An 18,989-nucleotide genomic window follows, 5' to 3' on the forward strand; every position below is an offset into this window, starting at 1 on the left:
TGTATCTCAACATATGCACAAAATAACAAACCTGTGAAAATTTGAGCTAAATTGGTCGTTGAAGTTGCGAGATATTATTGAAAGCAAAAACACCGTTATCACACAAACTTGTGTGCTTTTAGATGGTTGATTTCGAGATCTCAAGTTCTAAATCTGAGGTCTCGAAATCAAATTTGTGGAAACTTGCTTCCTTCTCGAAAACTACGTCACTTCAGAGGGAGCCGTTTCTCACAATGTTTTATACTATCAACCTCTCCCAATTACTCGTTATCAAGAAAGGTTTTATGATAAGAATTATTTTGAGTAATTACCAATAATGTCCACTGCCTTTAAATAATGTTTTGGTTTATGTTCTGCGCGAGTACGACCTTATTCTGGGAATAACTTCATAAATGTTCTGTGTGGATTAACATATGGAGTCATTTCAAACATCTGTAATAGTTACTTCAGTGGCAAGAAAATAAAAAACAAGAAATAATCTAAATTTCTAGGGGGAAATGCCACAGGCGTCTTGATTATAGAGAAATATTAATGACTTTCAGATCAGCTAAGAGCATTTAAATGACATCAATTAAATAACTGAATTTTTGAATGTCAACGGACTATTAACAAGACACTGTGTCTGCTAAGACATCTGTCTTAAAGACACTGGACATCATTGGTAATTGTCAAAGACCAGTCTTCACACTTGGTGTATCTCAACATATGCAGAAAATAACAAACCCGTGAAAATTTGAACTCAATTGGTCGTCGAAGTTGCGAGATCATAATGAAAGAAAAAACACCATTGTCACACGAAGTTGTATACTTTCAGATGCTTGATTTAGAGACCTCAAAATCTAATTCTGAGGTCTCGAAATCAAAATTCAAATTATTTTAGTGGAAAATTACTTCTTTCTTGAAAACTACCATATTTCAGAGGGAGCCGTTTCTTACAATGTTTTATACTATCAACTTTCTTCATTGCTCGTTAACAAGTAAGGTTTTAGGCTAACAATTTGTTTTGAGTAATTACCAATAATGACCGGTGCCTTTAATTCTTGCTATATTTGCTTCCTTTATATTTAAAAAAGGTTTACAATCACAGTCCACCCGTAAACTTATCTACATCATCTCATGACGATTGGTGAAACATATTTCACAAGGTGTTGTACAGTATTGATAAGTCAACTAGGCTGTTTAGTTTACGGTCTTCGTGAATTAAATAAATGGGGAGCTATGTTTTGAGGTAGTTTTATATCTTGAAAAGAACATTTTAGTTTCCCCAAATAGAGTTTATATTGCATGGTATATTGCATGTGTTGCATGCTGGGATCTGGGAGTCTATCATATATTATTTACAGGCACTTGACACTATTGGTAATTACTCAAAATAATTATTAGCACAAAACCTTACTTGGTGACGAGTAATGGGGAGCTGTTGATAGTATAAAATAGTGTGAGAAACGGCTCCCTCTAAGAAACGTAGTTTTCGAGTAATTTCCCACGAATTTGATTTCAACACCTCAGAATTAGATTTTGAAGTTTCGAAATCAAGCACCTGAAAGCACACAACTTCGTGTGACAAGGGCGTTTTTTCTTTCTTTATTATCTCGCAACTTCGACAAACCAATTGCGCTCAAATGTTCACAGGTTTGTTAAGTTACGCATATGTTGAGATACACCAAGTGAGAAGACTGGTCTTTCCCAATAACCAATAGGGTCCAATGTCTTTAACGCTACGACAGTACACAATAAAATCAGTCAGCAAACTACAATATTTTCTTAAACTCATCCGGAGATGATCTTGTGCACATTATTTAGAATCCATCCTGTCTACAATTTTACTTCATGAAGTTTCTTAAATGTCAATGAATGAATCCATTTTCTTATCAAATTAAATCCTTATTCACACCCATGATAAATAACCATCACTTGGACAGACCACTTATTTTTTTTTTCACTTTGATTATTAATCCAGATGCTCATTAAAAAAGGTATTTTAAAAACAGATGAACAAAATATTAATGCAATTTTTTGTTTAATAAGCGAAGCCTTACCAAAGGTTGAACGCAAGGGCATTAAAGGTAAACTGCCGCATAAAAATATCAACAGGGTCATTTGAAGGTCACGTGTTTGGCGAAACAAAGACTATAATATCTTAATGCGCAATCCAATGCTGTTTACAGCTTAACCATGACGTCATTGTGACGTACCGGTAATTATGCATAGAATTATATAAGCAAAATCAATAATAAACGCATAATAGTTCTATAGAGACTTATACAAGTCAGACGTATTTTTGTAAATATCATTTCGTAGTAGTAGATGGAAATATCCATTTGCACAAATAACTACACACATTTTGTCTTGGCCTGTTTTTTATCCTACATTTAAAGGGAAGGTACACGTTTGGTAATTACTCAAAACAAATATTAACTTAAAAACTGACTTGGTAACTAGCATTGGGAAACGACTCCCTCTGAATAAAACGTAGTTTTTGAAAAAAGAGGTCATTTCTCACTAAAATATTAAAAGACTTGTAGCTAGAAGTCTTTTATTCCTATCTGAATGCACACATATTCGTCAAACAATGGTGTTTTTTCTTTCATCATTTTCTCCCAACTCCGATGACCAATTGAGCTCAAATTTTCACAGGTTTGTTATTTTATTCATATGTTGAGATACACCAAGTGAGAACACTGGTCTTTGACAATTACCAATAGTGCACCTTCCCTTTAAAGGAACACGTTGCCTTGGATCGGTCGAGTTGGTCTATTAAAAGCGTTTGAAACCGTTTGTTATGAAATGCATATGGTTAGAAAGGATTTTTAAAAGTAGAATATAATGATCCACACAAGTATCACTCAAAATTGCACGGTTTTCATTTTACGTCGCGAACAAACACGGTCGGCCATTTATGGGAGTCAAAGTTTTGACTCCCATAAATGGCCGACCGTGTTTGTCGACGAGGTAAAACGAAAACCACGCAATTTCGATGCATATTTGTGTAGATCATTGTATTCTACTTTTACAACATCTTTCTAACCATAACGATTTTATAACAAACGGTTTTAAAAGACCAACTCGACCGATCCAAGGCAACGTGTTCCTTTAACCTGATGAAGCTACATATCAATGCCACAGAAAGTGTTGTTATTATACGGTGAAGGTTTAACAGGGTATCAGCGACTGACCCAAATGCAATTTGCATAATGTAAGCTCTCCTAAAGCTTCTGTAATTACCAGCATTGTTTTCCTCTGCCTGACTTAACATTTCAAGAAAGCTGTAATATTTTAAACCCCCACCTATATTCTGCAAACCACAAGGAAGGAAAGAGGGTGGATTCTTAAGAAGTGACCGGGCAGCGATAAAATGGAATCCAAATTTGCGACAAATGCGAACTTAATACATGGATGCATTGCCGTTTTAACATCAAATTCAACAATTTTCCGCTTCGGTGGGAGCGTCGATCGATGCAACATGCGGTTGACTATGCCGCTGTTTGAAGAAGAAGCAGTCAATTTATTTCTTACTGTTTGCCTCCCGTCTTCATCTTGCTGCTGGGGTTACCCACATCACAAGACGAGTGACCTAACCTGATTCACCGTTGACTTGTGCTTCTATCAAGCATTACCTTAAAGACACTGGACACTACTGGTAATTGTCAAAGACCAGCCTTCTCACTTGGTGTATCTCAACACAAAATACAAAATAACAAACCTGTGAAAATTTGAGCTCAATTGGTCGTCGAAGTTGCGAGATAATAATGGAAGAAAAAACACCCTTGTCACACGAAGTTGTGTGCTTTCAGATGCTTGATTTCGAGACCTCAAAATCTAATTCTGTGGTCTCGAAATCAAATTCAAATATTTAAACGGAAAATTACTTCTTTCTCGAAAACTACGTTACTTTTAAGGGAGCCGTTTCTCACAATGTTTTATACTATCAACAGCTCTCCATCGTTTGTTACCAAGTAGATTTTTATGCAAGCATATATTTTGAGTAATTACCGATAGTGTCCAGTGCCTTTAATATCTACAGCTTGCAAAATGCTCGTATTGTAAATCTGGTTGGTTGCCTGCACACCCCAGGGAGTTGTATGTATGTGGGTATGTAGTGAACACAGCACCCCAGTAGTTGGAATTTAATAACTGCCGATAGCTCCATAACGCCCATTAAGTTTCTGGGTATTTTGCTGTTGCCTTCTTGGTTACTTCCTGACGGACGAGACAAATTGTGTTTCAAGAAATCACTGAGGAACGCAACGACCTCATGACCAAACATAGCCGGCAATTAAATGAGTTATTTTTGTCTCGAAGGGGGAGAAGGGGCAGTAGGTAAACATTAACACTGTTCAGTCAGAGAAGGTAAACTGCCATGGGTTCAAAACGAGTCGAGAACACGCGTTCTTTTTGTAGGTTTTTGTGTGTGTTACTTATACGGAAGGTTGATGTGTTTATATATTTAAGCTCTCGAGAAAGACTCTGCTAGGGTCGAAACATCAGGCCATTTACTATTTTGTGTTTATGTGAGAAAAAAACACAGTTTTGATGCAGTATGAAATCGTTAAAAAGGCGGGTAGGCGCGGCGCCAAGTATTTCTGGAGGAGGCATGGCCGCGCGACGTTGTCATAAGGTATTAAAGGAACACGTTGCCCTGGATCGGTCGAGTTGGTCTTTGAAAAGGTTTGTAACCGTTTGCTATAAAATGCATTAGGTTATAAAGATAGTTTAAAATATAATGTAGAATATAATGATCCACACAAGTATGACTCGAAATTGCGTGGTTTTCCTTTTACCTCATCGACTATTAAACACGGTCGGCCATTTATGGGAGTCAAATTTGGCCGACCGTGTTATTCGCGAAGCAAAAGGAAAACCACGCAATTTCGAGGCATATTTGTGTAGATCATTGTATTCTACTTTTAAAACATCTTTCTACCCATATGCATTTTATAACAAACGCTTTTCAAAGACCAACTCGACCGATCCAAGGCAACGTGTTCCTTTAATAATAAACACAAAGTCCAAATAAAACGCATTATTCAACAATAGTTGTTTTTTAATACAAACTTGCTTCCTTCGTTTATTCCTATCTCTAGGCCTACACCTATCCCAGCACGTCAAATCAAATTAACTTTCTACGTTCATAATAATTACCTTATATCCAGCTATAACCAAATACACCTTAACGCACTCATCTCGATTCTCACTCATGCACGTTTGAAATTCCTAACAACAAAAAATTATATCCTGGTTCTATGACGTGTTTCAGAACGAGCGCTGTGGTCTGCGTCTCGACGTCAGGATACACGACCAAGATGCTGCATGGTAAGGCGATATCCGAATTGCCTGCAACAGCTACGGCTGTTGCTAAGGGTGTTGCTAAGGACGTCCTATACCTCAACGCATGATGACGTGGAAATCTAGCCGTAGACGTAGCTGTAGCCGTAGCTGTAGTCGTTAATTCAGACACAACTGTTTGGTACGTTCAGCAAATCAAACACACTGTGCTACATTCAATCTTACGCAAATCTAAACCAAATAAAACAGCAAATTTACGCAACCTCTATTAACAGTATAATAATATAACACTATAGAACAAAATGATTTTAAAATAAAACAAAATATGGACCATGAGCAATAAATGGCTAATGTAGCCAGAGTTCAGTACGACATTGAGTGGGGGGGCTCATCTTATTTACATATCTTAAACTTATCTTAAGACAATTTAGCAATAAACAAACAAACAAACAAACAAACAAACAAACAAACAAACAAACAAACAAACAAACAAACAAACAAACAAACAAACAAACAAACAAACAAACAAACAAACAAACAAACAAACAAACAAACAAACAAACAAACAAACAAACAAACCATGTTTTAATTCACTGTTTAAAACAATCAACAGAAAATGATGCAAAATGTATAAAAAACACAAACTCTTTTAAAAACCCAATCAATAAATGGGGAATGTATTGACATCATGTTCTATTCTGATCCACAAACAACAACACACAATCCATTCTGGTATCTCATAATTTAATTCACACCCAAACAAAATAAAAACAAAAACCATTTGTTTATCACTGAACTATTCCCGAACAGTTTCTCAAGAACATCAGCCAAGTTAATTTAAAGGCAGTAGACACTATTGGTAATTACTCAAAATAATTATCAGCATAAAACTTTTTATTGGTGACGAGTAATGGGGAGCTGTTGATAGTATAAAACATTGTGAGAAACGGCTCCCTCTGAAGTGACGTAGTTTCGAGAAAGAAGTAGTTTTTCACAAATTTGATTTCGAGACCTCAAATTTAGAATTTGAGGTCTCGAAATCAAGCATGTGAAAGCACACAACTTCGTGTGACAGGTGTGTTTTTTCTTTCATTATTTCCTCGCAACTTTGACGACCAATTGAGCTCAAATTTTCACAGGTTTGTTATTTTATGCATATGTTGAGATACACCAAGTGAGAAGACTGGTCTTTGACAATTACCAATAGTGTCCAGTGTCTTTAAAACGAGCTTCAGCGAAAAGCCTTCGTACTTTTTCTCAGTATAATCTCCCATGTTACGCCATCAATGATTATGTTGTCAAGAGTTTACACAATATATACTCAAACCTAGTAAGGATATGATTTGGTCATGTACTTCAATGATTAGTCTTAATCCCAAGGATTAAGTATTAAGGATTAGAGATAAGCCCTGGGGATAATCTCCACTCAGGATGCCCTCAACTAAACAAACTACGTTTAAGGAAAGGCACAAGACATGGTTTTATAAATGATGGATTATTATATTAAAAGCTTGGGGATGCAAGTTGGTCAAAGAAGAAAGGTACTTCATGGGTGGATAATATTTGTGGAATATGAAATTATCAGCAGTCTCTTGATTATATTCCAAGAATTTCCACCTCCCATTGGGAAAGATATCAACAAATCAATTCAAAGACTTGCTACAAACAATTGTTACTTTGTACTCAAAAACAATCAATAGTTGTTAAAGGCAGTGGGCACTATTGGTAATTTTCAAAGACTTGCCTTGCGGTCATCGAACTTGCAAGATAATAATGAAAGAATAAAACACCCTTGTCACACGAAGTTGTGTGCGTTTAGATGGTTGACTTCGAGACCTCAAGTTCTAAATCTGAGGTCTCAAAATCAAATTCGTGGAAAAAAATTCTCGAAAACTATTCCACCTCAGAGGGAGCTGTTTCTCACAATGTTTTATACCTTCAACCTCTCCCCATTACTCGTCACCAAGAAAGGTTTTATGCTAATAATTAATTTGAGTAATTACCAATAGTGTCAACTACCTTTAATTGTACAGATGCTGGCCTGATACTTTCACGAAGGCAACACAATCGATTGCCTCCATGCCCCCTGGTCATTGCCTTGGTGCCCTTGATATACTCGAGTAGAAATGTCTCATAGGGTTGCCCTTCACAAAGGAGAACACGACTTGGTGCCCTTGCCCTTTCAAAAACGAAGTATACAGCCCTAGAGATGTTAAGTTTCATCCTGAGCTAACTTATACATTATAGTGCTGAGTGGGTTGTATTAGCATCTTACAAACGTTTTGTTCATCTAGACTCAATTAAAGGCACTGGACACCTTTAGTAAATGTCAAAGACCAGTCTTCTAACTTGGTGTATCTCAACATATGCATAAAATAACAAAACTGTAAAAAATTGAACTCAATTGGCCGTCGAAGTTGCCAGATAATAATGGAAGAAAAAACACCCTTGTCACACGAAGATGTGTGCTTTCAGATGCTTGATTTCGAGACTTTAAAATCTAATTCTGAGGTCTCTAAATCAATTTTCAAATATTTCACTGATAAATCACTTCATTCTCAAAAACAACGCTACTTCAGAGGGAGCCGTTTCTCACAATGTTTTATACTATTAACAGCTCTCCATTTGTCGTTACCAAGTAAGTTCTTATGCTAACAATTATTTTCGGGAATTACCAATAGTGTCCGGTGCCTTTAATAATGGTTTTGCCACCCTAACCACAAGTGTGAAAACCAACATGTGAAAGAAGCCAGGAAAAAAAAACCTGGCTAGGCTGGGATGGCTGGAATCAAAACATGGTTAAGTCGTCCTTGACAAGTTGATGATTCGTCATCAAGTCGAGAATTCTCATGTTTACACAGACTGATGTATCTATAGAGAGAATATTGGTCTATGGATCATCATAGATTTAACTAAAAGGCATTGGACACTATTTGTAATTACTCAAAATAATTCTTGGCATAAAAATTGACTTGGTAACAAGCAATGGGGCACATTGTGAGAAACGGCTCCCTTTTAAAGGATTTGGGTACCTTTTCAAAATGTCCATAGTTTTACATTAAACTTACAGGGTTTGAAGATAATGATAGTGGAAAGCTTCCCTTCAAATATTACATATTGAGTAAAACAATGCAATGAAAATACGTTTGTAAATGCTTCATGACATTGTTTGACTCATTTCCCCCAAAATACAGCACCTCAGCACGTAATATTTTCAGGGAAGCTTTCTACTATCATTATCTTCAAACTGTGTAAGTTTAGTGTAAATCTGTGGACATTGTGTTTTTTGTCCTACAAAAGTTACATACACCCTAGAAACAAAGTTTTCAAGTAATTCCCCACTCAAATATTTGAGTTTTTAGACCTGAGATTTCTCAGAATTAGATTTTGAATCCCCCAGAAATCAAGCATCTTTGAGCACACAATGTTGTTTTTCTTTCATTATTATCTCGCAACTTCGACGACCAATTGAGTTCAAATTTTCACAGATTTGTTATTGTATACATATATATGTTGAGATACACCAAGTGAGAAGACTGGGTGTCCAGTGTCTTCAACTAGAATTGGGAGGAATCCTATAACTAGGAGTTTATAAATAAACCCTTGGTGTATTGATAAATATAAGGGTGCAGTTATTATATCAAGGGGGTAATGACCAATTGTTGTTCTCCTGGTTGATTTGTAGATATTATATAAACAAGCATTGTGGTAAAGTTGTGCAGACACCTGGGGCCAATTTCATAGAGCTGCTTAAGCAAAAAGTTTGCTTAAGCACAAAAATAGCTCGCTTATTTTACACATGTTACTGGCCAAAATTTCATGCAATATACATTGCTTGTGACTGGTATTTAGCTGTTGTTTACTTACGTGTAACATAACAATTGAGCGGAGTCTTGGCCGGTAATCTGATTTTACTAAGCAAGGATTTTTTTGCTTAAGCAAAATTGTGTGCTTAAGCAGCTCTATGAAATTTGGCCCTGTTTTAAATGTGAAAGGTTGCAGGTCAGAGTTATTTTAGATTCTGTTTCCTGAATCAAAGAATACTTAATGATTGCATGTGGGTGGAGGGTAAGGTAAACTTGCATGAATAGCAGAATAAAAATGCTATCAATTGCTTTAAAAAAATACTATAATGTATGAAGATTTAGTATTTTAAAAGATCAGTTTCTGCAATATGAGAAATCTTAGGTTATCAGCTAAATTGATGAATGTATTTCAATATCTCTCTCAAAAACAGTGCATAAAAATAGATAGAAAGTATTTATCAAAAATGCATTATTATTATTTCAACCAAAGATTTTGATATTTGTACTAAGTAGGATAGACCAATAACAGTTTGCATGGTGGAAAATAGTAATAACCTAGTATCGACTACTGACTGCTTCGAGTGCTATGGTTAAAACTACGACTCCCAAGGTGATCCCCGGAGCGTTGGGAAAATGGAACGGTCCAGGATCATCGAGGGAGTCGTAGTTTTAACCATAGCTCTCGAAGCAGTCTATATTTGTTTTACAACACCCCAACAGACAATTTATCATCTTCGTACACGTAACGTTCATACGCGCGTTTCAGATACACAGATGCACAACTGATTGGGTTCAAGGTGGGTAAAAAAACGTCTGGGAACGGCACGGCGTATCACACAGCAAACGATGCACTATCACACGGCCGCCGTCTAGTAAAACTAAGACATATCATGTGACGTGCTCTAAACCAATGAAAAGGCAGAATATGTGTTAGGGCTGTTACAATAAGGTTAACAGTAACACCATGTACAAACAAGTTTGCATGGTGGAGATATATTTTAGTAAGGTTTGCAGTAACACAATGTATAGATGAAGCCAGGGTGGTTCTAAAAGGAACAGGTGGTCAATTAAATTTGGATAATCCAAAGTAATTGATTAGTTATTTTAATCCTATGGTTCATAATAGGATAAAAGGCTTGATTTTGATACTACTGTTTGATTCAGTGAACAGTGTTATAAGGGGGGGTGAAGGGAGGTTATAAATGTAACAATGTTGGAGTCAGTTAATTGTAAATTTTTTAAATGTACTACAAATTGGGATGGGAAAAGGCACAGTGTAATGAAGGTGGTATGATGAATGATTGAAAAGAACAAACAAGTCAACAATAGAACATCAATATCTACCCACACGATTTCAATCTTCACAAAATAAAAAAAATAAAAGAAAAATACAATGGATTGACTTTGGAGAACCCTGCAAATGTTTTTCAAAATTTTGGTGTAAAAAAGAAAAAAAACTTCTTTAAAATTTACTTGTTCATCCTCCTGTACTCATAATTCTGACATTAATGGTAGGATTAATCCTCTTTAATCCATCTTCAACATTGATCCTTTGACTGATCCTCTGTGTACATCTTCACCACTGGGCCCAACTTTCATGGCTCTGCTTACCGTAAGCAAAGACTCGGCGCTTACGGAAGCAGGGAATTCCGTGCGTACATCAAAATATTTCACGGGTTAGCATGGAATTTTGGCTTGTGGGCGTGCGTACTCCACATTACTAGGCATTCTACGCTTACACAGCTCGTGCAGAAATTTTGTGCTTACATGTAAGCGGAGAATGGTGATCGTAAGCGCCGAATTCGGCAGTAAGCAGAGCCATAAAATTGGGCCCTGATTGGTCCCTGGCCCTAAACCTCATTATAGTCCATCCTCACCATCAAAGACTTCATGTATTTTCAACGAGTCTCTAACCATAAAATCTTCCATAATGAGATGCTAGCTGCATCTGACTTTTCAAAGCTTCAAAATCGTCCCGCTTATACATTCAAACAATTTCTGTTGACATGCCATTTTGATTATCATCTTTGCCTGATACCTTGTTCACAGAGATGACCACGACATTGACTAATATCAGAGGGGCCAGACTATTTTGTGTCTAGCCTCACTGTGATGTGTGTATTAGTTTTTACAACCAAAACAAGATGATCAGAAAATCAATGTTAGGAAGCACTCTTGGTGAAACTTCACTGTACAATAATTGATTCTCCTTCCTCGGTATATGTTCCCACATACAAGTATAGTACGGAAGACATTGTCACAATCTTGCAAGGTGCAGCAAGATCTCACAGAGGTTTCATACACCACTCACTACTTCACAACAAAGTCAACATCAATTTGGTCTTGAAGTTTATCTCAGGTATCAACAACAAATGACAACAAATGGTATGAGTGAGAATCAAAAGAGAAGTAAAGAGGAACCTTGTACTTGGTGTGAGGGGACGCTTCTCAACTGTCGGGGTCACTGCTTCCAGACGAACCCTCAGCGTGCTTACAATGGATTGAACCACAGCAACACCTGAAGAACTTGGATTTAATCGCCCAGAACTTGTCTCCATAATCAAAGCTGGATGAAACAAAATGAGAGAAATTACATTATTAAACAGGGATTAAAACAGGGATAATCTCAATATTTTAACTATGACCTTTTTTGGCCAAACAGTCATCGGTTTATAGCAATTTTACGCTTAAAATTTGCATTAAGTAATAAATAATTCAAGTCAAAAATGCACCTCTCCGCGCGGTCAAAAAATGCTTATCTATGATAATGATATGCAATGACCCCTTGACGTCATTGGCACCTTTTCCCCAATAGGGTTTGTGCACAGTTCTCCAGCTGTGGCCAATTGAGGTCGCTATTTTTCATATCAAATAGCCCCCGACGACTTCACGAGTCCTTTGTCACACGGGTTTGTTTGACCTCACGTTTAAAAGAAGAAATTTTTTTGTTTTACTATGCTTTACTGTGAGGTAAGAGACTCGTTATATTTTTTTCTGTTTCCTATGGACTCCATCTATTACAAAAATGTAATGACTAAATATTTCAGAGCATATTGTAGCCGCCCTTTAAGCTAAAGGTACATCTGATCCTTGAATGGGTACGGTCCCTTTAATATAAATCTGGGGATGGTTGGGGACAGAAACACCTGAGGTAGACTCGTCCCCTGTCCTTATCCGCACGGCCACGAACAGGTGTTGGTTTTACAATACCAGTGATATCATTGGATACATAAATTGACATGTATATATATTACAGAACAATGTACATGAATACAACTGTCTTTTATGTACAAAATGTATATGTGATATTAACTGCAAAGTGACTGCGAGATCAACAGTACTACATAACCACTATGACCGTCAGGCTATTGACGTGGGCTCAAGGACAGTCTCTGGCATAATTCACGAGCCTCGAAGTGTGACGTCAGATGTTCAGGCTACACCTGAGGGTTCATTTGTGAGGCTAACCCAAATTGAAGTTCAGGGCGGGGGGCTCACATCTGAGGGTTTATTGGTGAGGCTACCGCCCGCCCCCCCCCCCCCCACACCACCACTTCGGAAGTTCATTTGTGAGGCTTACTCCCACTAAGGTTCATGGTCACCCCCCATCAAGTTTCATTTTTAAGGCTAACCCCCTTGAAGTTCAATTGCGAGGCTAACCACAAATGAGGTTAAGGGTGAGGTTCACACTTGAGGGTTTCTTGGTGAGGCTTCCCTCCCCCTACTTTTTCAGGTTCATCTGTTACAACACAGTCTAAGACCTTTTCCCAGTCATTCATTAATTGAATTGTCGACATGTGGTCATCCCTACGCATTATTAATTGGATTGGCTTTATTGATATCAACATTCAGTCTGAGACTCACGAGGGGATTCAGAAGCCCTTGGGATAAAGATCAAACAAGATATTAGCTGAAATTGCCTACTTATGCTCTCTTTACCTCAGGCTAAATCTAGCAAAAAAATATCGCACAAGATTATTTTTTCCAATTGGAGATGTTTGAGAGGAGTGCGTATCATCATGCGTATTTATTATGTCAGATGAGAATGTGTGTTACATAAATTATGTAATATGCCCGTGAATTTTTTTTCAAAGAACTCGGGTAAGTACCGAGTATACAGTGCTAACAGACATCAGTGTATTTGGGTATAAAAACAAAAATGAATATTCTTTATCCACGATGCAATTTAACATCTAATAAATTATGTCCTTTTCATTTTACTTCAAAGGTGAGCGACAAAAAAAAAACCCAATAAAAATGGGGAGAATATTTAAAATATTCATTTAAAATTATGAGATGTTTCCTTTTTTTTTATTTTATGAAATTGATTAATTAAGCAAGTATGTATTGTTTTGTCCTTTTGTTGGGTATTTTTCGTAATTCCTTTCTAAGAATGACTTGCTCCATACACTCGTTATTTGTTATTTTCCCCACGATAATAAATCTGCTGTTCTCCATGCTTGTGTACTTGCCTTCCTGTCACCTTCATGTACTTTGCCATTATGATGTTTATTGCATTGCGTCTTAGTTTGCCTTGTCATTTTGTATGGATATGTATTCTTGTACTCAAATAAATAATGAGAAATAATAATGGCACTTCCGGCTCAACAAAAAACCATCACTTGACGAAAAATATTTACATAATCTTTATTACTATTATTAAGATGTAGAATGTCTGTAATTTTCTTTTAAAGGCAGTGGACGCTATTGGTAATTACTCAAAATAATGATTAGCATAAACCCTTACTTGGTAACGAGTAATGGGGAGGAGGTTGATATATGTAGTATAAAACATTGTGAGAAACGGATCCCTCTGAAGTAACGTAGTTTTCGAGAAAGAAGTAATTTTTCATGAATTTGATTTTGAGAGCTCGGAATTAAATTTTGAGGTCTCACAATCAAGCATCTGAAAGCACACAATTTCGTGTGACAAGGTGTTTCTTCTTTCATTATTAACTCATAAATTCAACGACCAATTGAGTTCAAATTTTCACAGGTTTGTTTTTTATGCATATTTTGAGATACACTGCGTGAGAAGACTGGACTTTGACAATTACTAATCCAGTGAATATTTAAGGATTGTCTTTAGTGATTCTGTTTTCAGTCATAATATTGAGAGGAAAACAAATTATTCTTAAAAACAATCACTAAGTCTGATGTCTAGTTCCTTTTTGTTGACAAATCGCAAATGAATTTATCAAGCACTAAATGTCTCTTCAATTGGAGCAATCCGCACACAATGCTCTCAGCTATATTAAGAAATAATATTCATAACCCAATTTTTATTGATCCCACTTTCAAATTGTAAAGCTTAAAGTAGATCATCTTTGGAAAGTTTGTCAAGAAGAATATTTGATCAAGCCAGAGGCGTCCTGACTCTTCTCTTTCTAGGTATAATTCCGCAGGACAAGTTCATAAATAAAGAAGTGAGTTTTCCCTTAGAAGACTAGGTATAAAGACCATCTGTTTTTGCAGCAGTTCTATGGTGGGCAATTCTTTTCACAGTTTAACTAAGACCTCCCTTCAATAAAGACAGACTAGAAGATAGAGAGAAAAACGCCACAGAATTAGGCCCCTAAAGCAAACCGAAAAAAAGCCACACACTTTTGAGATTTCCCGAGTGACTTCAACGCCAGAAGGTGGACTTTACATTAACATGTTTTGATGAAAAGCAAAGCTGTAGGCTATGAGTGTTGCCAGGGATTTGACTAGATTTCAACTCTGACTTTGTGGCTGCACGTAAACATGGGATGCTATAGTTGGCCAAAGGGGACAGTTAACGTTAAGAACATGAGACAGTGACAAAGCGGCCAGGATTTAATATGTCGAAATACCCGATGAAAAATCACTACTTTCTGTCCTCAATATGTTAATTAAAAACAACTGTATAATTAATATCCTTGATTTACACAGCTTCTTTAAATAGGCCTTTCTAAACTAACGGAAACATCACTGATGTTAGTACTGGTAAAGACGTACTTGCATTAAGCCTTTTCTTTAAGATCAAAGGTGTTGTGTTTTTATCACAAACAGAATAATAATTTCAGGAAAGGATAAAAAAAAAAAAAATATAATAATCTACTGGTCATTTTAGGATTATTTGTCGTCAAAAGTATTCTTAAAGAACAAGTGGACCCCATTCAGACTGTCTTGACCCAAAGATCATTGATTGTCAAGGGCTTCAGATTCAACGTAGACTTCATCTGCCTGTTTAAAGCCAACAATCTTGGCCAAAATGCTTGGGGCACCCCCCACCCTGTCCACTTCCCCTGACAATAAATATTCTCTCCCCCGTCCCCCGCTCAATGTTGACTGGAGCGCAGAAGAAGACTGTGCAACAATGAGAACCAACATTAAAAGGGGGCATGGGCCCAACAAGATATGGCCGGGATTGTAGTACCAAAAGTGTACGGAGTAGCTACTCAAGCCTTAGCCAGAACCCTAGCCAGAGCCAAGCCGGAGCTGTGGTTTAGAGAAGGGCTAAACTCTTGTTTTTATAGCTTTAAAAAATGAAAAGGAAACCTGATATTATGTTTAGGCTAAGTACAAACTAGCTGAGAACCGGTTATTAATTGTGTACTATCACATGGTAATTTCGACTGGTAACCTGATTCTGCTTGACACAACTTGTTTAAGCTTAGCATGTTTGTAGTTCCAAAAATTGAACAGAGCAGAATCCTGGGGAAACAAATATCACTTCCTCCTCTTAGTTTGTTTCCACATGGACCGCTATAATCAATTGATTTCATTAACTTCAGCAACATCTTCTGCGCCTTGAACACCCAGCAAGGTGGATACGTGCGCATTACAAGTCTTATCATTATTATTATCTTGAAGACAGAGCAAGAAGAAAATAATGAGGACAACATTTCTGGCACTTACCCAAGTTCTTCCTGCGACTTGATATCACGTGACGCAAAGAAAGCGATCCTTGGAAAGCTGATATCACGATGTTCGATAAACACTCGGACAGGTACGAGGTTTGGATCACACAGGTGGTTTATAAAACGACTAACGTTGCCATAGTAACGAGCGTCGATACAATATACCTCACGCTCCTAGGGATCAAGAACGAGAGATTGGGGATTAAGGTAAGAGCTTTAGCGGTGTACAGTTGTCATCACTATCAAGAGAAAAAACAGGATAACAGTCATGAATGTCAAATTGATTCTTTTTTGTTTAGAGGCTCAGTGCTTGTTTTTATGCGAGTGTGCCACGTTGCTTTATCAGGTTATCAATTATCAACAAATGATATCAATAATCAAGACGAAGTAAATGGTCATGAATGTCACATTGATTTCTTATTTGAGAGACTTGATGAAATTTTGTTTTATCTACGTCTGCCATTCTGCTTTCTTTGGAACATGCAATCAGTTATCAACAAATAAAACATTTTCATAATGGAGTATTTTTAAAATTTACTTTTAAAAGCCCTGAACATTTTAATGCCAATTGCACACATTTCTTTTGACTGGTTAAATCAATCTAAAAAGGTGTTTTGCTCAAAATGCTGGTCATACATTTGCTATTGTTTATTATTTCTTATTTCAAGTTATAAACCACAAGGAAAACTGACTTGGGTTGGACAAAGACAATGTTTTTCCATTAAATGATCTACTGTTCAAAAGACCTTTAAAAATTGCCAACAAAGGATGCACTATTATTTCTCATCACTGAACACTTGATACTCTTAAAGGGTCTGGGTAAATTTTGTAGGACACAAAACACAAAGTCCACAGATTAACATTAAACTCAAACAGTCTGAAGATAATGATGATAGAAAGCTTCCCTTAAAATATTACTTACTGAGATGCTGTAGTTTTTGAGAAATAAGTGAAACAAGTCACAAAAATAATTCATGTCTCAGTGATCGTGAGACGAAAATTATTTTAGCGTGTAAAACGTATTTTTGTGACATTGTTTTACTCACTTCTCAAAAATACAGCACCTCAGCAAGTAATATTTCAAGGCAAGCTTTCTACCATCATTATCTTCAAACTATGTATGTTTAATGTAAATCTGTGGACATTGTGTATTGTGTTACAAAAAGTACCCAAATCCTTTAATTAGCATAATTTATGCGTACCTCGTTATCAAGATCAAAGAGATAAGAATCATCTTCTCTCTTGTCTGCCTCTGCATCAGAAATAAGCTCTCCGGCGTATCTAGAAGAAACAACGCAAGATGTGCTCAACAATTCAACTCAAATTAAAAACATACCAACCTCATTATTCTCGGGTCACCATTTTATCTTGTTCTCTGTATTGTAATACTAATTGTCCATACTGATTTAATTGTACAAAAATGGTACCAGACCGTATTATTCGCAGCCTTTTGTAGCGATGATTTCAAACACTTTTACAAAATATTATTCTAATGTAGAACTCCTATAAATGATCTAAAATGTTTAGGATACACTTCTTGACACAAAAGTAGCAGCCTTCAAAAGAATTTATTCTGTGAAAAGTCTATCAGTACTTATACCTCATCTCCTGCATCTGGGAAATTGCTCCACATTTTTCAAAGAGCTGGCTGTAGTAATACAACATCTTTAAGAATGATGTTTTTATATTATAACCATCTTCAAACCATCTCAGCCTCTTTAAAACACATTTTCTCCAAGCAAGGAGCTGGCTGTAACATCTTTTAAATTGACGTCATTATTTTATGAGCATCTTCAAACCATCTTCTCAAAGCAAGTAGCTGGCTGTAACATCTTTAAGATTGATGTCTTTAAATAACAACCGTCTTCAAATCATCTCAGCCTCTTTAAAACACATCTTCTCAAAGCAAGGAGCTAGCTGTAACATCTTTAAAATTAATGTCATTATTTTATAACCATCTTTAAACCATCTCAGCCTCTTTAAAACACATCTTCTCAAAGCAAGGAGCTGGCTGTAACATCTTTAAAACTAACGTCATTATTTTATAACCATCTTCAAACCATCTCAGCCTCTTTAAAACACATCTTCTCCAAGCGAGGAGATGACCGAACATCTTTAAAATTAGCGTCATTATTTTATGAGCATCTTTAAACCATCTCAGCCTCTTTAAAACACATCCTCTCCACTTACTCGCATATAAATGTCCCTTGAGGTATATCTTGAGTGACCCGTACACCCCAGCCCATTTGAGAAGTACGAAACAGTTGTAAATGGCACCTAATTCCATTCTGGACGACACGATTACGACAGGTCCTCAGGCATCGACACCCAGGTCCACACTCAAAGATCAAAGGTGGCTCGTGATAGTCAAAGTCTTTAAATAGGCGCCCGTCCTGTCATGAATGTAACAAGAAAAATATCAACACTGTCAGGTACTTTAAGGATTATCAAATTGCATTTGAAAATATTTGTCTAACTATAAGCGACGTACTTCAGGTGTAAGCTATTCAGGTGTTGTTCTATTGTTCGGAAATGTCAAAGGTTAAATGTAGAGTTAAGAGTTTTAAACAATAATACGAAGAAGCAGTTATTAACAAAATCTTGAGCTATTAGGTCAAAAACAAGAAGTTTTTTATTTTAAAAACGTATTTTTCTTTATTAAAAATAAATTTGGGGGGTTTGCTGTTACTACAGGATTTCTACGAGTCAATCAGAATCCTTCAGCTGGTTTGATTTGAATTAAAATGGGTTCAGAATCTAAACAACTTTACAGAATATAAACAGCCTTCCCTCTTCTTCAGTCGCTCATTTCCAGCTTTCCCCGGGACCCCGCATCATGACACGCTATGGCAATCGTGTCTTTTCAGTCATAGCTCCAACACTTTGGAACAAGCTACCCACCCACATTCAAGCAGCTCTCCTTCATTGGACACTTTTAAATCTCAACTTAAAACCCATCTTTTTTGTCGATCTGGTTATCTTATCTTATCTTATCTATAAATGTTGTAATTAT

At 36.6% G+C, this 18,989-nt stretch overlaps 1 protein-coding gene across 1 annotated transcript in view; it reads right to left on the reverse strand.

The window, feature by feature from the left end:
• Nucleotides 1-5,021: 5,021 nt before the first annotated feature.
• The window catches only part of LOC139947986 (uncharacterized), a 39,304-nt gene continuing 25,336 nt past the window's right edge, over nt 5,022-18,989 (reverse strand). Inside the window, exons 21-24 of the mRNA XM_071945927.1 lie at nt 18,167-18,369; nt 17,179-17,257; nt 15,975-16,150; nt 5,022-11,658 (exon numbers count right to left, since the gene is read on the reverse strand). Of these exons, the coding sequence (XP_071802028.1) occupies nt 11,541-11,658; nt 15,975-16,150; nt 17,179-17,257; nt 18,167-18,369 (576 nt within the window). The 3' untranslated portion in view covers nt 5,022-11,540. The remainder of the gene's footprint in view (nt 11,659-15,974; nt 16,151-17,178; nt 17,258-18,166; nt 18,370-18,989) is intronic.

This window comes from Asterias amurensis, chromosome 15 (genome assembly GCF_032118995.1).
Source record: "Asterias amurensis chromosome 15, ASM3211899v1".
NCBI lineage: Eukaryota > Metazoa > Echinodermata > Asteroidea > Forcipulatida > Asteriidae > Asterias > Asterias amurensis.